We start from the raw sequence: 24844 nt of genomic DNA, 5'->3' as shown, positions 1-24844 counted from the left end.
CAGTTGTTAGTTCAAATTTGTAGAATCTTTTTCAGCACGCTAAATACCCTATCGAATGGATCATTTGTACAGAATTCCATAATCTAATAAGCATTTTGTCTCTTACATAGAATGCAGTTCTGCAGTATCAAACCAATGAATGGTATATCTTGTTTGTTTTAGCAAACAAGGCGGCCTACTCCGTAACCGTACTTTCTGTTCGCACGTATTGTCTCTGCCAAATTTCCGTGTCATGTAGCTCACATTCCAGATGCGACTCTTTAATCGTCTAGTCATCTAAATATTGCCGAAAGCTACAGGTAGATCTTTAATATCCGATCAGAAATATCCGGACATCCTTTTGTAATGCAAATTTGACCACTGGATGCACGAGCGACGGACCAGACATAGAAAAAATAAGGGTAGGGTGTGGGGTATTTTATTGCCACTAAAGAAGCAGAAACAACATAATGGTTTACGTGTGTTTGCAGGCGGCGAAGCCTTCAGCTGTCCTTTACGTTGCACAATTCGCTACTAGTTTAGGTCAAATGACCATTATCAAGCTAGCTGTCATAGAAGGCACGAAATGGTATAGCTTTCCTGCCGTTTATGACAGCTAGCTTGATAATGGTCATTTGACCGAAACTAGTAGCGAGCTACGCTAAGAAAAGGACAGCTGAAGGGTTCACTATGAAATTTAACAACAGAATGGATCGTTAGGGGAAATCAGTGAGTTCGTTCGTTGAGTAGTTATTGGATGCCACTAGAGTAACAAATCCATCAGGGACATGTCAACCTTTCAAAAGCTGACCAGAACGACAGTTGATGAAGTAATTGTGAAGTGGAGACGCGAAGCAACAACCACAGACAAACCAAGATCAGACAGAGATCACATACTGGTGGACAGGAACTGCCGAGCACTGCGCAGGGTGGCTGTAAAAGATCGCATGAAACCAGCGAAAAGAATGAGTAGTGAGTTCCAAAGTGCTACCAACCGTCTAGGTAGCCCAATGAGCGTGATTAGAGAGTAAAAAAATGAGTACAATCGTCGAAGTGTTCCTCGTAAACCACACATATCCGTAGTCAGTGATAACCGCGCTTGCTGTGGTGTAAACAACGACATCACTGGATAGTAGATAACAGGAAAGAGCGACTTGGAGTGACAAATCACGCTTTACTGTACCCTGAGGCAAGCGGCAATCCGATGGAAGAGTTTCGGTCTGGCGAATGCCTGGAGAACATTGCTTGCCACCAGGTGTACTGGCAACAGTGACAAGGAAACGATTAATGCGGAATGGTATGAACAAGTTCTACTGCAATGTGTACTATAGATGAACATTTGGAAGACAATGTTCAATGTCATAAAGCTACATCTATGTCCATTTGTGGAGAATAATGTACTTGAAATGGATTGGCCTGCCCAGAGTTCCGATTTGAACACAATGTAGCATGTTAAAGGCCAGTAAAATTAGCTCCAAAAAGGAATTGCCTTCAGAAGTTAATGCAATTCTGCATATTTTTTAATCACTCAAGTAGGTCTGTGATATGAATAAACAGATTTTGCCCCGATTTATGAGTGAAGCTTCAGTCGTGATGAAAGGAAAACCGAAAAAATTTCGGACGTTTTTCTTCTTCCGAAACTAAGCGTTTAATCTAAGAAAACAAGGTTACCAAAACGTAGAGCATTGAATTCTGTACCGACTGAGTACAAAGATTTGCCATTTGATTAAATTTTCCTATACCGAAGCTACATGAGAAAGAGGTAATTATTCGAAATTGTCGAACAACATACGTTTTGGCGCCATAAAACGTGCAACATATGAGAAAAGGCTCATTTGACGTAAAATTTGGTTGGAGAAACGTTGTAGGCAATAAAACTGAAGTTTCAGAAAGTGAGGGAAAGTGGCGAAAAACCCAACTGGGATGTAAATATCGTCATTATTCAGTTATAAGTTCACATGATTAACGACCAACATCAGCTCTCTACTTTCCAATCATTGAACTTTCCCAATGTTCACTTTCACGTTCTTACTACTAGCACGTAATCCCTTACCTACAACTTATTGAGGCCATAGTTTTGAAAACTAGCGAATTAGCAGAGTAATGTTACATAAAGGACAAAAAAAATGCGTTTGGATTTTTATTGTTTCACTATGAATAAAGAAACTTGATTCAGTTTACAATAAACTGAGTTCCATACGATTTATATATAACTGGGTTAACGTAATACAATTTTTAAAAAATTCTTCACTTAGAGTAAAAGATTAACATTTTTCTTAATTTTACAGTATGACTTTTTTTAAACGCTTTGGGGATGAAGGTCCAAATAATATTAACTCTAATACTTCCATTTCTTCAAAAGTATCATTATCTGTGTGACTGTCATCAATGTCAGTAACAGGGATGTCAGTTGAAACAATGGAGCAGTATTGGCCTTAGAGTATTTTGCAATCGGTGGTACATTTAATGCAGTTCTTGCTGCAGGAACAACTTCCATAGTACCCTGTACAGAATATTCAATACATGGTTTTCAACAGTTTACGAGGATGCTGTTTCTTTAGTAGTGGGAAATGGGAAGAGACCGAATTTTGAACTCTTCCGCCCCCATTGTAGTGGATCTAGTGGAGTGTTTTTCCAAGCCTGCATATGCAAATTCATTCTCAGCGAATGCTGTCAGGGAGCTGCTTCTGTAGGAGACAATGAGGAGAGTTTCAGCGATGCCTTTGATACACATTTTTCAGAGGATCTGATAGCAAAGCAAACTTAATGACTTTGCTTCACCTTCGCAGTTCATGGCTGCTATGACTATCTGTCCAGCCTCATCAGTTTCATCAAAAATAGTACAGGAAATGTTGAATATCTATGCTGCTTTCTGTATGATGTTTGTTTTCTGCAATGCCTTGAGAGGTTTCAGCTTTCCTTTGTCGAAAAACGACGGAATCGTGTTGCAGCCACTGAAGGTACTTGGAAATAAGAACACGGTCTTTAGATACTTGAGACAACTTTAAATTTAGGTGGCTGTAGACTACGTCATATTGAAAACCCGGCAGAAAACCGTTGGGGGACAGAGCGGCTCAAGCGGTCAGAATCACAGGGAGGCCGGTGTCCCCCCTTACAAAAACACAGAGTGCTGATCAAAGTCACCAGCAGTAGCTACAATTAGAGTAATATTCTCTTCAGTGATTACCCTCAAGCCGGCCGCTGTGGCCGAGCGGTTCTAGGCGCTTCAGTCCGGAACCGCGCTGCTGCTACGGTCACAGGTTCGAATGCTGCCTCGTGCATGGATGTGTGTGATGTCCTTAGGTTAGTTAGGTTTAAGTAGTTCTAAGTGTAGGGGACATGATCTCAGATGTTAAGTCCCATAGTGCGTAGAGCCATTTGAACCATTTTATTACCCTCAAGTTGTGCTGTCAGTAAATAAATAAGTCAGTTTGTTCGTTCGACAGTAACAAATGTTTTGCCACGGTTACTGACGTCGTTTCCTTAAATGTGACTGTTGGTGCAGTCATTTTGGAAGCTCTTGGCAGCCGCCTAGCCTATTTCGTGCCCCTACCACTTGTCACATAAAGGTGTCCATCAAACTCAATCGTGACCTATCTGCCGCACAATGCGTGCTATGTAATTACGAGAGAAAATAATTCTTTTGCCTCCCACGCCACTTTACGCAAGAGAAATACTCCATCTACAACGAAGTCTCGCTTTTCGAAGTCAATTTGGTTTTTTAAGGCATCAAACAACTTGTGAAACACAGCTTTTTGTATTTACGGTATACCTGCGCCAAACGCAGATAGAGGTCTTCATTGCACTTTCTGTAAAACGTGATTCTAGCACATATCTTTTCATCGTTGATAGGAATGGCCCATTCGTGCATTGCCATTTCAGAAGCATAATTTAGAGGTAGAACTTCGATTCTTCATTGACGTTTCATAATTTGACGTACTACAGCTTTTCGCACATACAATTTTGCGTCCAATTGGTCGATTCTCAGGTGGTGCACGTATTATAGCGACGAAACACGTGTTTTTAGACAAGCGTGAAATATTACTGTTTCCTCATATAGCTCTCGTGCTGAAAAATTTAATGAAGTAGCTATGTTTTGGTACTCAACTGATGCAGAATTTCATGTTTCACGTATCTAGTAACGTTGGTTTCTTCCATTAAACGCTCAGTTGGCTGAAGCCCACTGAGAAATCTGGGCAAACTCAGATTATTCACATTAGAAGCGAGCTTAACTGTTTCCAGAATTCCAATAATATCTGCAAGACAGAGCTCTCATTATCTTGACCCGTTATGGGATGACATGAAATGAACGGGGGATAGGCAATATAATGAGAACAGTGGTTGTAATGAGATGGTTGTGTTTGACCGTCAACAGTGCGGGTAAGGCACGTGTTGTGCTGGGCTGTGCTTGTTCAGTACGGACTAGGCATCAGTGCAGATTGTTTACGAGTGTTGCAAACTTCATATTTGCATAAGAGGCCGAGGTCGACGTGCAGTGAAAAACCTAACAGAGTTCCAAGGAGGGCAGATTATGGGGGCCCGATTAGCTGCAGCATCAGTAACCAAGACAGCCAACTTATTGAATGTTTCAAGAGCAACTGTTTCAACAGTCATGGCAGCCTACACAAAACATGGAATGACGCCATCGTGTAAACGTAATAGTCAGCGTAAATCAGAACTAAATGACAGAGATCGTCGAACGCTAACACAACTTGTGTCAAAGAAACACAAAACTAGGGCGGCTAAAGTGACTGCAGAGTTCAATAGTCATCTTCGAGACTCCGTATCTATTGACACTGTCGGCCGAGGACTCCATACAGCGAATATTCATGGATGAGCTGCTACACGAAAGCAATAGTGAGGATAATCAACATAAAGAAGCGTGAAACATGGTGTCAGGAGAATAAATCGTGGACGACTGATCAGTGGAGACACGTCATATCGTTCGACGAGTCAATGTTTTAGTTATTTCCAATATCGGGCTGGGTTTACGTCTGGAAAACGCCAAAAGAAGCCTACAATTGTGATTCCTTAACTCCAACGGTTAATCATGGAGATTGAAGTGTGATGGTGTGGGCAGCCATATGATGGTATTCTGTCGGTCCCATCATTACTCTCAAAGGCCGTGGTGTCACAGCCAACGATTATGTGAACATTTTAGGGGATCAGGAGCACCCCATGATTCAAATGTTGTTCCCCAGCAATGACGCGATATTTCTGGACGATAATGCAGCCATTTACACAGGCAGGACAGTACAATCGAGGTACGAGGAGCTTGCAACTGAACTGCAGCGTCTTGTCTGGACAGCACAGTCCCCGCACATGGACATTATCGAACCCTTGTGGGCTGTATTTGAGCAGATTTCCGCTCCCTCGTCACTACTGGACTTCTTACACTACTGACCATTAAAATTGCTACTCCAAGAAGAAATGCAGATGACAAACGGGTATTCATTGGACAAATATATTATACAAGAACTGACGTGTGATTACATTTTCACGCAATTTGGGTGCATAGATTCTGAGAAATCAGTAACCAGAACAACCACCTCTGGCCGTAATAACGGCCTTGAAACGCCTGGGCATTGAATCAAACAGAGCTTGGATGGCGTGTACAGGTACAGCTGCCCATGCACCTTAAAGAGTAGTGACTGGCATATTGTGACGAGCCAGTTGCTCGGCCACCATTGACCAGACGTTTTCAATTTGTGAGAGATCTGGAGAATGTGCTGGCCAGGGCAGCAGTCGAACATTTCTTGTATCCAGAAAGGCGGTCGTGCATTATACTGCTGAAATGTACGGTTTCGTAGGGATAGAATGAAGGGTAGAGCCACGGGTCGTAAGACATCTGAAATGTAACGTCAATGCGAACAAGAGGTGAGCGAGACGTGTAAGATATGGCACCCCATACCATCACCCCGGGTGATACAATAGTATGCCGATGACGAATACACGCTTCCAATGTGCCTTCACCGCGATGTCGCCAAACACGGATGCGACCATCATGATGCTGTAAACAGAACCTGGATTCATCAGAAAAAATGATGTTTTGCCATTCATGCACCCAGGTTCGTCGTTGAGTACACCATCGCAGGCGCTCCTGTCTGTGATGCGGCGTTAAGGGTAACCGCAGCCATGGTCTCCGAGCTGATAGTGCATGTTGCTGCAAACGTCGTCTAACTGTTCGTGGAGATGGTTGTTGTGTTGCAAACTTCCCCATCTGTTGACTCAGGGATCGAGACGTGGTTACACGATCTGTTACAGCCGTCCAGATAAGATGCCAGTCACCTCGACTGCTAGTGATACGAGGCCGTTGGGATCGAGCACGGCGTTCCGTATTACCCTCCTGAACCCAACGATTTCATATTCTGCTACCAGTCATTGGGTCTCTACCAACGCGAGCAGCAATGTCGCGATACGATAAACCGCAATCGTGATAGGCTACAAGCCGACCTTTATCATAGTCAGAAACGTGATCGTACGCATTTCTCCTCCTTAGACGAGGCATCACAACGTTTCACCAGGCAATGCCGGTTAACTGCTGTTTGTGTAGGAGAAATCAGTTGGAAACTTTCCTCATGCCAGCACGTTGTAGGGGTCGCCACCGGCGACAACCTTGTGTGAATGCTCTGAAAAGCTAATCTTTTGCATATCACAGCATCTTCTTCCTATCGGTTAAATTTCGCGTCTGTAGCACGTCATCTTCTTGGTGTAGCAATTTTAATGGCCAGTAGTGTAGAAGAGGTTCTGATCGAAGAGTAGCTTAGCATGCCACTGGAAACTATACAATTATTACATGCCAGTAGTCCAAGAAAAATCTCAGCTGTATAACGGGCGAATGGGGGTCTAACCCCTTATTAATAAACCATTCCCAAGTAAGTACAGGTGTTCAAATTATTTTGCCTATCTGCTGTATTCGCAGTTGCGAACAGAGGCAACCATCAGCTTTACCATGGAATGGCGACAATGAGAATTTGTGCCGGACCAGGGCCCGGACTCGGAGTGCCCGCACACCGCGAACACTCGCCTAACCATAAACCTATACGAGTACGCTCCACAGCCAGATCCAAATATCCATACTGTAGTATCCTGCACACTCGTCTAATATAGGTTGCCTAGGAAGCTGTTTTCTCTGATCACTACAAATCAAATCATATTAATGGACATTCGGGAGGACGACGGTTCAATCCCGCGTCCGGCCATCCTGATTTAGATTTTCCGTGGTTTCCCTAAATCACTCGAGGAAAATGCCGGGATGGTTCCTCTGAAAGGGCACGGCCGACTTCCTTCCCCATCCTTCCCTAATCCGATGAGACCGATCACCACGCTGTCTGGTCTCCTTCCCCAAACCAACCAACCATATTAATGGAGTTTACAACGGTACGTTGAGTTGACAATACTTAACTTTGCGTATTAACAAAGGTAAATCGCAAGCAAATGGCGACATGCAAATAATCAGTTCTTCGGTATATACAAGTTCAATGCAAGCAAAAAAATTCCATTCGTAAGTCATTGCTGGAACGTTTGTATCAGGGCTCGTCTTCCACTGCACCGCGACTAGGCTGCTCGGCGCTTATATTCTTTTGGTATACATGCCTTTCCAGTCGTGGTGTCGTCCTAGTCAGCATACTATTAGCTGTCGTCTCACAGCCCTCTCTGAGGCTAGGCGCAAATTGAGACGCGTATAGCGCGTGTGGCGCTGAGGATCAATATCACGCATCAATGCAGGAAGAGAGACAGAACTGGATGACAACAAACTGCAACTGGTGAAATCAACCATTCGGCTGGCGATATTGCAGAGTACCGATATACTAGGTTCCAATGTGCTTACGGCCTTTTTTTTTAGTGGTACTGTTCCACATACCGCCAAACCACAGTGTTCTAAGGCATGTGGGTCCCATATTCGTTCCACATGACTCACAAGTGGTTGTATTTGTGTTGAAGAGGTTTAAACATGTCACACTTAAAATAATGTTTGTTGCGTCACGATGGAACAGCTATAAGCTCACCCTCAGGGTGGTTGATGGGTCACGTTGTCCGTAAACATCCCTTTACGATCTATCCCAGGCATGTTCGGTAGGGTTCATGTCTGGAGAACATGCTGGCCTCTCTAGTCGTGCAATGTCGTTATTCTGAAGGAAGTCATTCACAAGATGTGCACGATGGGGCGCAAATTGTCGTCCGTGGAGACGAATGCCTCGCCAGTATTGCTGCCGATATGGCTGCACTATCGGTGGGAGGACGGCATTCATGTACCGTACACCCGTTACGGCGCCTCCCATGACCACCAGCGGTGTACGTCGGCCCCACATAATGTCACCCCAAAACAGCAAGGAACCTCCACCTTGCTGCACTCGCTCGACAATGTCTAAGGCGTTCAGCCTGACCGGGTTGCCTCCAAACACGTTTCCGACGATTGTCTGGTTGAAGGCATATGGTTGCAAAGATGGACCTCGCCGTGGACGTCGGGAGTGAAGTTGCGCATCATGTAGCCTATTGCGCACAGTTTGAGTCGTAAGAGTGTAGGACCTAATACCGAACCCTGGGGCAACTGATGCTACACGCCTTCAGAGTGACTTTATGGTGCCAGAAATGACGCATTACCGGCTATACGTCAGGTATGAGCGAAACCATTCCATTATACTTAGCTAGAAATTAAGACTGTTAATTTTTTGCTAGAAAAATGTCATAATCGAAGCGCTCAGAGGGTAGCAAAATAATACTCGCTTCTTCATCTGTTACCTTTATTAAAGCAGATGTTGTGCTGCGATGCTTACCTTGACTGGTATTCGTCTAGCAGGTTCTTTGTAGTTAAGCACTTTGTTAGCTGGTTGTGCACTACATATTTCAAGGCCTTGGATAGTACAGGAAGAATGCAAATAGGTCGGTAATTAGAGGGTGCTGTGACAACGTCCTCCTTATGCAATGTGTTGACCAGTCCCTGTTTACAGGCCTCTGGGGAAGCACTTATGGTTAAGGTGAGGTTAAAGATACCTTTTAATGTGAGCAGTAGTGCTTTAATAACAATCATTTAGACAGTGATGCCACACTGACCAATAGATGCTGATCTGATTACGCTGGATTGCATTTTTTGAAGGTACTTCAAGTAACGTGTTTTAGATAGAATTTTTCGTGGCTGGAGTCATTTGCCGGCATGAAGTAATCAATGAGTCTCTGTTTGTTTTGTGGTTCAATTGTGGGTTTAGGTGACGTGAAGTACCAGTTCAGGTCATGGGCTGGGACAATGGGATCAGCTGCAGCTTATACTTTGCCTATATTGAGACCACATGAGCTTTTCCGTTGGAGCTGGAATATTTATGTTGTCGGTTTGTGTATGAACGTGCCTGAGTTTTGCGTTTCTCACACCCTGACTCACTCAATCCCGCTTCTGCCCTTAAGTAACATGATTTTCAGGTGTGGGGCATAGTTTGTATGAGCGATGTCCCGCGTCTATGAGATTCATGAACTGGTTTACTGCTTCAATTAGTCAAGGTGAAGGTTTGCTTCTTACTTTTCCTCAAAGTGACTATTTGTCACATAGTTGAATAAGTGTACTTTCCAGGGCTTGTACGATTACGCTTCTATTTGCTTATATGTTCAAAACTGTTTATTGCGATAGTAGTGAAATAGATTTCTTCGTCATTCCGACAGTTTTCTGCCATTTTCGCGATTTTGGTGTATCTGAAACATCATTTCAACAAAGCATTTACGTATTCATGGTCATTTATCGGATGAACTGTTGTTAGTTACATATCTGTTTCGTCACAGTGCATTTTAAATTTGAATTTTATACAGTGATATAGAGGACAATTTATGAGTAAGAGACTGAGTATTGAACATCTTGGATCAGATTTATGCTAATAATTTTACATATTGCAGGGTCGTACCGCTGCGTGTTTGGTTAAGCTGAAAAAAATTATTTTAAAACACCGAGATATATCTGTTCTACCAGCCACCAAGCTCATTTATCTGGGATTTGTGTGCAATCCATGTTTGAAGTGTCAACGAATCTACAGACTGTACTCACAGTATAGCAAATCGAGTCACAACACTCTCTGGTTCGAAAGTTGTTACCGTTTGACCGCTGGAGCGACACCAGCGCTCTAAGCGGTGAGAAAGCAGATAGTCACAAGCATCGTAACGATAAAGTTTAATTTTTATTGCTTTCTATTTAATTAACCGAATAGTTGTTATATTTTTGCATTCCATCCGTTAGTAAGTTACCAAGAGTCATGAATTATCGTAAAATACTAGTAAAAACAACCGAATCGCAGTGATCCCATTGCATAAGCTGCATCTCATTCATGAAGAAATACTTTCGAATACGTCTATATTTGCAGCAAATTCTCTCGAAAGCAAGAGAATATAACACGTTTCATGGCTGAGAAGCGTATATTTCTGTTGTTATTATCATAGACGCTGTTGCTACTCAAAAATTTTTATGGAAACCAATGATTCGCTCTTTCTTATACTGCACTCGACTTTCTAATACACGTATATTTTTGTAAATGTAATTACTTCTGCTTTAAAAGTGAATGTATTGAAGACTCTTGCGGTATATCACTCAGATCTAGCAACAATTGTGGAACTGGTTTCTCCTGTGTTGGAAAACAGTTTTACTGTTTTTGACAATTTACTACATTTGTATGGTTTTTCCTTAAGCTTCAGTGGTAGTGGCTTATTTGATACGCTAAAAGATAATAGTACTACGCTCCATCTGGGTTTCCTACGTTCCACGTTCACTGATTTGGCACTAAGAGTAGCGAACAAAAATCTACTTTTTTGGATGACCTATGACGTCTTTCTGTAAATGGTCCGGTCTTCTGGTGTTTACTAACAATTTTTGTTATTAGAGGAAAACATTATTACTCAGTAGATGTCTGAACGTTACAAGAGAACTGTAAATAAACTGTCCTGTAATGCACGGTTTCGTATCTCCCAGAGTCGTTACGAAACTGAAGAATCAGTAACGTGGTGTAATTTTTTATTTATTGTCTATTTTTATGGCACTACATACACTCCGTATTTTAAGAATTATGTTACAAATCGGTAAAAACGTTAGTATTCTCAATCATACGTTATCGTATTCAGAAGTGTCGCTTTCTGGCCGCTTTGGGAGCTGTTATCGCTGGCGGTAACAAAAACGAGGCGAAGTGTCGCGACTGTTACGTTGGACTGTGCTGTACTAGAGAACGGAAGTTCACCGAAAAAGAAACATTCTATGCGCGAAACAATTTCTCAGGGCAAAGATATGGATAATGTGTTCAGTGCAGTTTCTCACACTGGGCTATCGCAGTGCGGATACACCAAAAATCATTTAGTTTGTCCGCATGGTGCCCTTGGGAAGAAAGAACGACAACAAAGCAACTTCTATTTTCGGATATACGACTCTGTAAGTACTGAATGTGTTAGAATATGCTCTTTGATACTGATGTTTAGCGTTTGTGCTAAGTAGTGACGGGATAACCGATTGGTCAGTCGATTGCTTTTTCGTTCTGTCTGTTGTTTGAGTCGAATGAAACAACCGAGTGAAATTAGCTGTGTGAATGTTTCTCACTCACTCTCCGGGTTTGAGTGATTGTGTATGTTAGACATCCAACTGACACAACCATCTTATTGGCTTTCAATGAAAATGAAATATCGGAACAGTAATAACAGTGATAGGCGATTTCAGAATGCAGTCAACGATAATGACTTAACAATGGCAAAACGATCGAATGTTTCAGTTCAGAACTGAATGCGTCCCATTGCTTCAGACTGTTTTCATTCGGTTGCACCCACAGACTAGTTTCACTCGAAGGTAACGAATCAATAATAATTCTACGGATAGTAACTGGTACAATGGTACGTTCTCTCTGCCATGCACCTCACTGTGGTTCGCAGTGTATAGATGCAGATGTAGGCAGATACATAAATCCAAAACTGGCGAAATCGACTGCTTCCATTCGGTTGCTTAGACACTTACACTTAAAAGACTGAATGAATAGTCCAACCGACATATAAAGCTACAACCGAATCAGTCGATTGTTCTCCAACAACCGACTGACTCGAAAGCTTTTGTTCGGCTGTTCCCATCACTACTGCCAAGTAATACCTCATTTATGAAGCTTGTGAATTTAGTGGTATAGTTTTCGGAATAGAGCTGTGCCTCTACGCTATTCAGGTTCATTAACATTTCAACATCGATTTTACACAAATGCAGAGATTTACTAACGATTGATCTTGAAAGGTATTAGAATAAACGCACCTCCGTATTTTTAAATCATTTTTATTCAGTTTTATTAGTTAGAAGTGTGGTAGTTCCTTGCTGGTATACACCTGCAAAAAATCAAATGGGGCGCAATATTTTATTAAGCCTAATGAGCTGGACGTTAGGTTCCCTAAGTTTAACACCAATACATATAATCTCTTTCCGTGTTGTCTTGTCATTAGCATGTGCAGTCGCCTATTATCACCAGCAAATTGAATGTCGACTGTGCCCTCTCAAGATACGACTGTGAATCTTCTTTAGTGTTCTGCTAAACTGATATTTTCTGTTTCTATACCTCATGTCAGACACAATTGCTTTTAATACTCTTCGTTTCCGTTCTCGTTTCTTAAAACATTATCTAAATAGTACCACCCATTTATTGAATTATGACTATTTGGAGAGGCGATACTTTCTTCCTTCACCACACAAAGTTATTGAACACAGTTAATTAAAATTAGTAAAATGTTTTGTCTTCCAATCACTTGTCACTTATTTTGAAGTATGTGGATCGTTGGCTTTGAAAGAACTCATTTTCATCTAGAAACCGATAATTTTAATTTATAATATTCTGTATCTCTTTGTAGAAAAAGTGTTACCGTTTAGAAAATTTTTTTAGTTTCTATGATATTAACATAACCATCACTCATAAAATGACATTTAACACGATTTGCACTATGGAAACCGCGTCTGGTCTTGTTTTAGAACTGTGATTGCACTGTGTGTGATATACACGTTTGCATTTTGTCAAATAAAAGACAGTACATGCTTCACCATACCGCACAAAGTGCCTACAATCTGATGATATAACACTTAATGCTCCAGATTCATCTATTTTTTCATTGACAGATATCTTTGTGTTGATGAAATCCTTTCCTTCACTGTTTTTTTCCGATGTACATCGCTTCACGTATGTTTAAATCGCTTTGCGGAGTACTCACCAGTTTTTGTTTTACCTTTTGCAAATAATCAGAAAACTCCCTTTCAAATTTCTGGAGCCAGTGACCATCCATCTGCAACATGAAATGTAGATGATGTTTCCTAGTGCATGACGTCACCACCGACTGTGAATGATTTTTGTTATTCGCGTGAACTGGTCTTAAAATAACAAGTCAGCTGTCGGACTTTTTTTAAATTATTCAAAAAGTTGCATGAAATAGTCTAGGTGCGTTCGCTACGTTGACTCTCGAGCCTTCGACAACATCCACTACCGTCTTTGTCACAGTAGCAACCGACTTTCAACTGAGTAACGTTGTCAGAAGATTGTAAGTGGTGTAGTGGAGCCATAATGTGACACATACAAACGCGATACTCACTGTTGTGACAGTTGACAAGAGACACACCATTAGAAACGGATTTATTGCATGTAAAACACGGTAAGTGATGTGCTTCATTCATATTATATGCTAGTTCCTTGATAAGCCGATAAATAGCAGCACCAAGCTAATTTCATACTCTAGTTTATGGTAAATTTGTCAGAATGTAGGCAGCGATAAGTGCCAAGAACGTGACTGCCAGTAGTAATAACGCCTGAGGTGTGCATACCGTGAAAAATTTTCGGGGATGATTTGTACGAATCTGATGATGATCACGGTTTCGGTGATTCTTGGGTTTGTTGCAGAAGGTCCTCTTCAGAGTAGCAAGGCAGCTGCTTTTCATGCGACGAAAGCTAATTTCGCAGAAAATCGGTCTAGAGGTTTACTGATGTAACGTTATTCATGTGTCGGCCAACTGATCTTTGCACAGCGGCTAAATTTAACACCTATCACGCTGGCTGTACGGGTTGAAACACCGTCCGTGTACTTTGTTTTTCAGTCTCATCGTACAGAATATCACGTGAAATTATTCAAAAATAGTAACATCATTAATAAATCAATCATTACAACAGACTTCCTTCAAATGGGTATTCAGTTTGTTACAGAATCATCTTAGTCGCTATCGCTTGCATCACTTGCAGTGCTAGAGTTTATTGAAAAACCAACCGAAACACATTCGTAGAGCACCACGCTTATATTACAGGCTTAGGGATTATTCAGAAGCGATACCGAAAAACACAATTCTATTGAATTCGAAAAGGTTGTTGCTTCTTCGATCAAATTCTATGCGAACCACTCATACTTGATAATTCCTGTGAAAGCAGGCTCTCAAAATTGATGCAGAATTAAAGAATACATCTTTATGAAATCTTCCTCGAAACAATTTGTGCATTAACCTTCAGCAAGTGGGTAGAATTTTGAATTTATTTCGTGAAAATTTTAACCTGACTCTAAAAATAAATGTCATATGGTTGGCAAAATATGGATGGGATAACTTATACGGTGCAGGTACAAACTTTTCTTTCATCTATAAAGATGTGATCGTAAAGTGTCTAATCGGTCTGTCCTCCCCATGAATCAGTGGCGCAATGAAATTTTTCTTGTCCCACGTAAAGTACTTTCATGAACTTCCGTTATTTCGTGCTTGTCACAAGTACATTTTGTATTTTATGAGTCAAAGTGTCAACTACTTTTCGAACAATCTGACAAAATTTCCGTGATTGTTCTTGCATACATAAGAAAACACAAGGGAATATTTTCCTGACGCAAAATCGATTTTCTCGCAAACTAGGGGCCATCGAACGAAAAGCCATTAGCCAGGTAATCAGGACAGGTTCCTCTACAATATACCCAACACTCATCAGAATCCGTGATTAAAACGTCTGGTGATCTCCTTCTCAGATAAAGATCATGATTATGTTACCGAACGCAAATATTCTTCAACATTTGTTCCTAACCACAATAATAATTATTCAAGTGAGTAAATAACGTTTTGTCCCTAACCATACTTCGCGTGACTTTATGTGACATGATTATGGTAGAAATGCTAAGAGCCATCCTTAACATTGTCTACTTGCTGTAGTAAGTGGTTTACTAAATTTAAATTTTAAATTGTGCTGTATTATAAATAATATTTTAAAGTTGCCGGACATTATTATTGCAAACATTGTTACTAGAAATCTTAGTGCCAAAAACCGAAACAATTGGTACCTTTAACTTGTACTCACGAGAAGCTTTGCAGCAATGTTTCGTTAACTAACCCAGCAAGTTAAACAGTGGTAAGTCGATGCTAACCCATGTTAAGAGCACGTACGTTGCAAGTAAATAGGTGCCCAATGAAAAATTTTTAAGAATAACGTTTTTGGTAGAATTTAACATTTTAAAAATATGTCGTTACTGTAGGTATATGTGGACACAGTGGCTGCTCGGAATAAAAAAATCACATTCCATGTACTTGAAATACTTTATTTACGATGTTTGTCAAAACAAACAACTTGTTTCTTACCATTATTTACAGCAGAGATCTTTATTTGTCCGCAGTTTGTTGTTCCCAAAAACAAACGATGATTTTTCAGACTTGTTTGTAGGTTACAATAGTATCGTAGCCCAACAGTCCTGCAATGTGATGTTTCATAAGTGTCAGGGCCCTGAGGAAACTTAAGAATGACAAATTTGTCGTAATATTCTTGATATTGTTACAATTTCTCACACTAAATACACCTGTGGTAAAAACGACGTTTCAAATCAATATAGGCGATACCATTCTCTTTCATTGCATATTAATATTAAACAATGTTGCTTACTAACCCACTTAGCACAATAGTGCCGGAGTGTATCACAAAATGTAGAGGAGTATCGCAACTGTATTTGGAAAACCATATATTAAATGAACACAGGCAGTAAATGTGATGAGTTTAATGAAGATACATGAAGAAGTCGTTGCTACTCCATAGACTGCAACGCCCGTCCCAGGTATTGTGCACAATCTGCTCTCCTTTCAAGACAAGATGTGCTGTTCAAGATGACTGACCTGCAACGGCGGCCGTTGAATACACACATAATGAGGAACACGTAAATTAGATAACCAGATATATATTTTATTTTCTATAGCAACATCGATAATACAGCTTGGTCCCACTAAATGCTCTCTATTGACAAACAAAAATAAATTCTATTTGACAAATATTCTGAGTACAGCCATTAATGTTTTGTTATTGTTCCAAACAACAGTTCCATTTCCTGAAGAGGGCTTTGTCGGAACATCAATTTCAGCGGGGAAAAATACATGCTATGTTAATGCGCTAAACTACACATCGTTCGTACATCTCTTCAACCGATACAGTGACACAGGACGTCAAAGTCTAGCGTTTCTCACAAATGTGACCAATTCCTGTCCGGGCAATGACTATGCAACACTCACCGTTAATCCCTACTTACATGCGTTTGTCATGTCATACACGTCTGTTTTGGTACTCTTATTACGTCTAAAAGTTTTCATGTACACTGGAATAGTCGGTTGCTACTTTGAGGGAAAGTCAGTGGAAATACATGAGACACAAACATTTTAGAGAAGCATGGGGACACCAAGAGAACAATTATTAAAATTACGCACAAATTAAGAACCATTCTTATAAATCTTTCCACGAAATGTTTAAGCTTTAACGCCACAACCATAATAACATTTAACAGTGTCCATAAGAGTAAAATCACACGGAAAGAGAGTAGGAATTGCGTTTAGTACCGTAAGCACCATTAGGAACACCTCACACAACATTATTAAGAACGGCGAAAAAGAATGTGCAGCAGATTAAAACACTGCTTTTGCTTTTCTCTGAAATTGATTTGTGGCTCGGCTACAGGAAAACGCTCAATTAATATGCCCGTCGCATTTCTTAAACCAGATCACAATGGAAGGCTCCCAAAATTGCTTCTGCTGCCCAGTAAGTCTTTTCACCGCTTGTGCTACTGCTCGCCCAGTTTTCTCACAATTTATTTAGTCCCAGCACATGTGAGGAAATTAGATGAGAATTGAGCAGTCGAAAATGGAAGTTCAGTGTCACTCTTTACGATGCCGAAAACAAACCACCATATTTCTTAGTGAAGAGATTCTATCGACGACAGTAACCGTAATAATACTGACAGCATCATAACTTAAATACAATAATTATATTCGCCTAAATGGTACGGTAGGTGAATGTCGCTCTGTTACGTGACTTTATATCAATGAAATGAATCCACACCACCGTACAGTTACATCTCAATTGGGTACGACAATCAGACATGTCTGCCTGAAAATGTGTGGGCATATTTACCTTCATCCTTCGCGATGGAGACTTCGAGGACGCAGACACAGAAAGCAAATCACCTTTCAGTTTCACATAAACCATCGAAAGTACACACATGTAACGTTCAGTACTTATCTACGACGAGAGACTTTGTGGTATGTGTCATATAGCTCATACAGGAGATTGTAGACGCAATGAAGTTACAAGAGTTAAATGTGTTGGACTAGAACTTCGGTACTTTTTCCACCTAGAATTAATTTCTTAATTGCTAATTACCGTCAAGTAGATAGTGGCATACATACAGATTATTATTGTTTCTTTTTATAACTGGTTCTCGGTATTAGCAGTGACGACAGTTGTCTTGTATCAGATAGCGTTTTTCATAGAAAATGTTTGACCTTCAGGGCACACAGACGATTAACAGGCTCCAGAAATCAGCTGTTTCTATTTAACGCTGTGTTTCGATGTGTGTATCAGTGGCAATCAAACATATTACTTCAAGTTGGCACAGTGATTTACGAGCAGTAAACTGTCGTCTGATAGCTGCCAAATTGACTGAAAAGGCAGTTGAGTTAACACCATACTGTTGCGCGAGTTTTTGAATGGTCAGCCCCCAGAAAAGTGAAGAGAAAGTAATTTATAAGGACTGTGGACGTTTCCGTTATAGAAATTTATGGACAGTATGATTGACACACTTCCTCTTGTGCGCGTGATAAAAGTTGTCTTTGACGCTCACATGGAATGTGGTAGATATACAGAAAGACCACGTTAAGTTATAAGAATCTAGCTTTTGTATAAGAGGCACCCTCGTAAAAAAACGAAACAGATAGAAAAAAGTAAGTAAACTGTTTATTACTTCAAAAGTAATCGCAGTAACTGTTAATACATTTATCCCACTGTGAGACAAGATGGAGAGTGCCTCTATGAAAAAACGTTGGTGGTTAGCTACGCAACCATTATTCTATCCAGGCGTGCAGCTCTTCGTACGACAGCCACGAATGTGTTTCTTGAGGGCTACAAAAATATGGAAATCGGATCGGGAGGGATCGGGGCTGTATGGAGGATGTGTAACGACTTCAGAGCGAAATTTCTACTGCGTACTCTAAACAATCTTGGCATCTCGTGGGCGGGCGTTATCTTGCAACAGAATGATGCCGTCTGTCAGCATCCTGGACGTTTGGATTTGATGGCACGCTTTAGTTTTTATGAAGTGTCAACGTAAAGCTGTGCGTTAATTGTGGTGCTGGACTCCAGAAAGTCATGAACAGCAGGCACTTGCATTGCAGGAAAAAGGTCATCATGACTTTCCTGGAGCTATCTTGCCAGTCGTTTGGTCTACGGAGTCTGTTCAAAAAATTCCGGAACATTCGTAGTTTCGCGTCAGTGTTGTGTTGGAGCGAAATGCGCCTGGCATCCCTGCACATGCCTACGCTTAATGTATAACTGCCGGAAGTTTCATTGTTGTATGTCTGTAAGTTGTTGTCCAGTGATATATTCAGTAGACCGTTGTGTCACACAGTTCACGAATTTCAGGAAGGCAGGCAGGAAGCTAACGGTGATGAGTGCTTCAGCCGTACTCGGTGTTCTGAATCGTTCACAAGGTTTAAAAATAGCCGGACGGAGGTTAAAGATGACAGTGTTTCACGACGACTTCCGACGTCTACCGACGACGCTCCTGTCCGGGACGTCAACGAAATGGCGCCTGCCAATCGAAGGCTGACTACCCGAGAGACTGCAGAAGAATGTAACATTCCAATTGGACCATGTCATGAATTCCTGAATGGAATGCATTGTCTTCCCACCAAATTCTACGCACGGCTCATGAGTCAAGACTAGAAACACCTTCGCCTCGCATTTTGTGAAGTGCTTTTGTATCGTGACAATGAGAACGAAATGTTACTTAAGAGAATCATGTGACCACTGCGGACTTCTGTTTTATTCCAAAAGTTGAAAACTCCGATGAAAGGACGAAGATTTGCAGCGACAGACGAGATAAAAGAAAATTCACAGATGGCGCTTAGCACGATGCAGCAAGAAGTGTGCGAAGACTACTTCAGGAAGTGGAAAAGGGGTCGGGAGCGGTGTATCAGCTGTTGAGCAGAGTGTTTCGTAGGATGCCATGCACAATGAGTAAAAGGTAAGCGTAGAAAAATTTTGTGGATAAAGTTTCGGAATTGTTTGAACAGACCTCGTAGATTACAAAAGTGTCGCTGGGAAGCAGTTGCCCATACTTTATTCAGTCCCGATCGCTTTCCATGCGATATACATGTTTCTGGAGCTCTGAGGAAAGCTCCCTGAAGAAATACGTTCGTGGCGGACGATTTATTTCGGACGGAGAGGTGTACTTGTGGGTGCAATCATGGGTCTGTAGGCAGCCGTAAACATTTTCCCATGAGGGCATTGACCATCTTGTCTAACATTGAGATAAGGCGGCTGCATTTGAAATAATGAAAAACTTTAGTTACTTTCTTTTCATATGTCTCGTTTCCATTTGACTGGCCATTATAGTTAGTTGCTAGGCTCTCCCGTTGCCAAATATGCCCCACAACGAAACTAGACGCAAGTGACCGAGGTTCATAAGCGCGTAGAAAACCGTTCGGCTACATTCTGACACGAACAGCTTACACGTTTTTAAGTCTACAGTTACGTAGTTGGTTGTGAAGGTTCTTCCCAAGTTTTGCCTCTCCAGTACACTCCCAGCACCACTTCTGCGATTGACAAAGTTCTGAACAGAACTTCTCTGCTGAGAAATTGTTATGTGACAAAAACGTTGAAATAATGTCGGGCGGCGAGCTTCCGTGCGTCCCTGGAACAGCTCGGAAAAAATCCCCACTTCGGCTTCTGCGAGTGCAGCGGCGGCGGCCGGCGGCTTCCTCCTGCTTGCCGGCGCTACGACGCGGCCGCGTCGCCGCTGGCGCGCACGTGGTAGAGGCGGCGGCTGCGCCACAGGTAGGAGTACCAGTAGAACATGTTGATGGCGAGGAAGCACAGTGGGAAGACGATGCGCGACGCGCGGTCGATCTTAGAGACGGAGTTGAAGCGCGGCGTGCGCCGCTTCTTCCTGGGCGCCGAGCGGCACGCGTGCGGCTGCTGCAGCTGCTGGTGCTGCATCTGCAACTGCGGCTGCTGCAGCTGGTGGTCGTCGCCGCGCGCCGCGCTGCCGCCCGACGCGGAAGACACGGCGACACTGCCGCCGCCGCCTTCGCCGGCCGACAGCGCTGGCTGCGGGGACGCCTCCGGAGGCCGACTCAGGCACGACACGGACCTGCGAACCGCACGGAGCGTTCCTGTACTGCCCGCTGCTGCTGCTGCCGGGAGAGCGACCGACAGGAAATCCGCAGAGGTTGGAAACAGAACAAGTAGAAGCGTAACGGTTTTGGATAGCGTAACATTTCTGGCTGTTGGCACTTGATTTTATTTCCACACATTACATTTCAGTTGAGCAAAAATATAGTGCTTGACGAATGACATCGTAAGGCAAAGTGAGTGAGAAACAACATACTCTTGTCTGTTCAAATATCTCACGGGTTTGCTGCCAGGTGACGTCGTCGACCACCGCCGATATTTCAACAGGAGCGCACCCTGCCATTCTCTAGGCACAACTGCAAGGAGGAAGCAGTTTGCAAGGGAATTTAATACCTCCATTCCAAGAGGAGAAACAAGGAAGATACCGCACACAGAACAAGTAACCGCAGAGTCAACACCCAACCAAAGATGACCAACATCACATGACACAGTCACGTCGATTAAATATTTGGGCGTAACATTGCAGAGCGATATGAAGTGGGACAAGCATGTAATGGCAGTTGTGGGGAAGGCGGATAGTCATCTTCGGTTCATTGGTAGAATTTTGGGAACATGTGGTTCATCCGTAAAGGAGACCGCTTATGAAACAATAATACGACCTATTGTTGAGTACTGCTCGAGCGGTTGGGGTCCCTATCAGGCCGGATTGAGGGAGGACATAGAAGCAATTCAGAGGCGGGCTGCTAGATTTGTTACTGGTAGGTTTGATCATCACGCGAGTGTTACGGAAATGCTTCAGGAACTCGGGTGGGAGTCTCTAGAGGAAAGGAGGCGTTCGTGAATCGCTACTGAGGAAATTTAGATAAGCAACATTTGAGGCTGACTGCAGTACATTTTACTACCGCCAAGTTACATTTCTCGGAAAGACCATAAAGATAAGATAAGAGATATTAGGGCTCGTAGAGAGGCCTATAGGCAGTCATTTTTCCCTCGTTCTGTTTGGGAGTGGAACTATGAAAGAAGATGCTAATTGTGGTACGAAGTACCCTCCGCCACGCACCTTATGGTGGATTGCGGAGTATGTATGTAGATGTAGATGTTTCGATAATGACTATTAATCAACAGATGAGGTAGCACTAATTCTGTCCCTTGATGAGAAATAGAGCCGGATTCCAAGCAGCATTTAAACAAAATGCACCATCTTTGTTTATAAGGTTGCTTGATAGTTTGATTTCAACAGCTTCCTTGGTAACACTATCCCATTGGCTGGACGTGCAAGCCAGAATCTCCGTGTTGTTGTATTCCATGGGACGACCGGTGTCAACGCAATGTTCTGCAATAGCGGATTTGCTCGGCTGTTGTAAGCGTGTGTGACGCTTATGTTCAATACACCAGTCTTCCACAGACCTGATTGTCTGACCATTATATGACATGCCACAGCTGCAAGGAATACGATAGACACCAGCTTTACGCAAACCAAGATCATGTTTTACCGACGCCAATAGGGCCTTAATCTTAGAAGGTGGTCAAAAAACACATGATATCTCCGCAAAATACTGCCAATCCTGTTGGAAATGCTTCCTGCGTAAGGCAAAAAGGCCGTAGGCTTAGGTGACACTTCGTTGCTATCGTCACTCACCCACTGCGCAGAAGGCTGATTAGGCAACGCACGTCTGATCTGTCTCTGATATTTCTGATGTTAGTCATCTTTCGTTGTGTGTGTTGACTCTGGGGTCACTTGTCTGTGTGTGGTATCGTCCTTGTTTCTCCTCTGTGAACCGAGGTATTAAATTCCCTTGCACTTTGCTTCCTCCTGGCAGTTGTGCCTTGAGAATGGCAGGGTGTGCTCTTGTCGAAATATCGGCGGTGGTCGACGACGTCACCTGGCAGCAAACCCATAAGTCATTTGAACATTCAGATCACCGGGAAAAGTTAAGGTCTCAGACTCTTTCTTCTTTATTACTGGTTTCAACTCAATTATGATTCCGCAACAAGTTTTTGCACAGATGTATTTAGCTACATGTACATATAGCATCTGGACCGGATCGCTTCCACAAAATTTGGTGCACACACTACTTGCTATAAGGGAATTAGAACTCCGAGGTTTAGAGTCTCCTAGACCCCTTAGGAGCGGCTGCCCTGCCTGAGAGGTACGTGCTGCAGCTATAATTGGAATGGCTATTCAAGCGGATTGGCACGTGTGAGCACAAAGACTGGGGGAAGAGGTGACATATAGTGAGAGGAGGAGAATGAGATGCATAGAGATAGGGGGCGGAGAAAGAGATAGGTAGAGACAGGAGGAGGAGAACTATAGGTGCCGTACATGCACGTGGTGGGGCCACAGGTAAAAGTCTAGCAAATCGTAAACTGGCAACTGGTCTTACAATGATGTTAAACTTCAGTTATTACAGCTGACGTAGAGTGCTCGTCTGTCTCTGTACTAAGACTCATTTCCTCTGGGGGCACTGAAACCGGGCTCGTATTTGAGAAATGAGTGAGGCAGGATTGTACCTTAACCCTGACGTAATTTTATCTGCATGTTGAACAAACGGTAAAGGTACCCAAGGAGAAAATTTGGGTAAGAAATTAAATTTCACGGAAAATAACAAATAACTTCGAGGTTGCAAATAAAATTTTAACTTCGTCAGACATAGAAAAGGACTTCGAAGAAAGGTTGAACGGAATTTTTAGTGTCATAAAACGAATTCTAAGCTGGCCTTTGAGGATAGAAAATCATGGACAACGGAAAGCCATCGAATTAAATCGGGCGATTTGGTTCCCCACATCAGACTAGGTGAATATCGGGCTGGTACAAATGTCACACCTTAGATACACTATTCGCGAACATTTAGAAAACATTTAAACATTTCGATTTGCATGACACTAGACGCAGATATTTAAGGAAACAAAGAGTCCACCCCAGAGGCAAAACGTGTGGTGACAGGAATGACATCTGGCCATCCTCTAACATTACCAGAAAACATGGCGACCTGGTGCGAAATAAAAGACGATACTCAGGGAAGAAGTTGTTCGCTTTGTGAACTCCGCCGTCATCAACAACAGGAATAGCATGCTAGCTACTCGTATCTACGTGTTTCACTACGCTGAGTAGGATGGAAAAAAGCGCATGACAGCAGAAGGTAACTAATGCAAAGGGTGTGACAGGAAGTGTGAGAGCGTCGCAAATGGCGGCGGTACTGACCACGCGCTGGGCCGGCGCCTCGCCGAGGCGGGCAGCACGCGCAGCTCGGACAGCGGGATGACCTCGACGAACCTGGCCGAGTCGGCGGACGACGAGGAGGAGGGCTGCGGCGTGGCGGCCGCCTGCAGCCTCCTCAGGAACGAGCCGCCCCGGCCGCCCACGCCGCCCACGCTGCCGGAGCTCGCCTTGCGGCCCACCGGCGCCACCGAGCCGGGCTCACCCTGCGGAACGAGGCCTCAGCGATCACAACCCACCACCGACTCTGGTAGAGGCAGCAGACGGGCCGTTACGGCGTCACTGCTGCTCTCGTCCATTCGAGTCAGAGCTGCATATGGGGTGGTCATGACAAAACCGGCCAGAAAAATATTTCGTGCACGTGAAGCTAGACAACACAGTTTGTATCATCCGCCCCAGATGCTGAACACGTAAATAGCGTTGGCTGTCTTAGTTTTCAAGTGTCTGTGAATCACGTAACTGAGGTGCAACGTGGGGACCAGTCCGGTATTCACCTAGCGGGATGAGGAAAACCGCCTAAAAACCACATCCAGGCTGGCCGGCAAACTGGCCCTCGACGTTAATCCACCGTGTGGATTCAATCCAGAGCCGGCACTCCTACCTGAGTCCACGAAGCAGTGCCTAAGGGCTCTCGGCTACCCTGGAAGTAGAAGGTCAGACTGCTGGAAGAAGAATCGCAACACATCAAAATAATTAATGTAGGCCAATGAAATTTCTGGAATACATTTGTTTGAGTAACATATGTAAGCTGTTAACGATGCAAGTCCACAGGTTAATATAAGCGTGAGATAACCCATTGCAAATGTGAAATGCTGGTACATTAACAACAGCGTAATAGCCAGAATATTGAATGCAAGCATGAAAACGTCAATGCATTGTGTTTCATATCTACCGGACGTCTATTTGTTGGATTGAGTTCCTCGACGTTTGCAGCTGGTCAGTAAGTACAGGAACGAAAAATGATCTTTGCGGATCATTCTGGAGTTCTCGTCCGATGATGTCCCATATGTGGTCGACTGGAGACAGACATGTTGATCGAGCCGGACAAGGCAAC

The 24844-nt window shown here is 42.9% G+C and overlaps 1 protein-coding gene across 1 annotated transcript in view; it reads right to left on the bottom strand.

Moving 5' to 3' along the window:
- Positions 1 to 20216: 20216 nt before the first annotated feature.
- The window catches only part of LOC124605895 (gamma-aminobutyric acid receptor alpha-like), a 352032-nt gene continuing 347404 nt past the window's right edge, over positions 20217 to 24844 (bottom strand). The window contains exons 12-13 of the mRNA XM_047137842.1: positions 23772 to 23996; positions 20217 to 20432 (exon numbers count right to left, since the gene is read on the bottom strand). Of these exons, the coding sequence (XP_046993798.1) occupies positions 20217 to 20432; positions 23772 to 23996 (441 nt within the window). The remainder of the gene's footprint in view (positions 20433 to 23771; positions 23997 to 24844) is intronic.

This window comes from Schistocerca americana, chromosome 3 (genome assembly GCF_021461395.2).
Source record: "Schistocerca americana isolate TAMUIC-IGC-003095 chromosome 3, iqSchAmer2.1, whole genome shotgun sequence".
NCBI lineage: Eukaryota > Metazoa > Arthropoda > Insecta > Orthoptera > Acrididae > Schistocerca > Schistocerca americana.
Note: the sequence above shows the minus strand (reverse complement) of the source record. Positions and strands in the feature narration are given on the sequence as shown.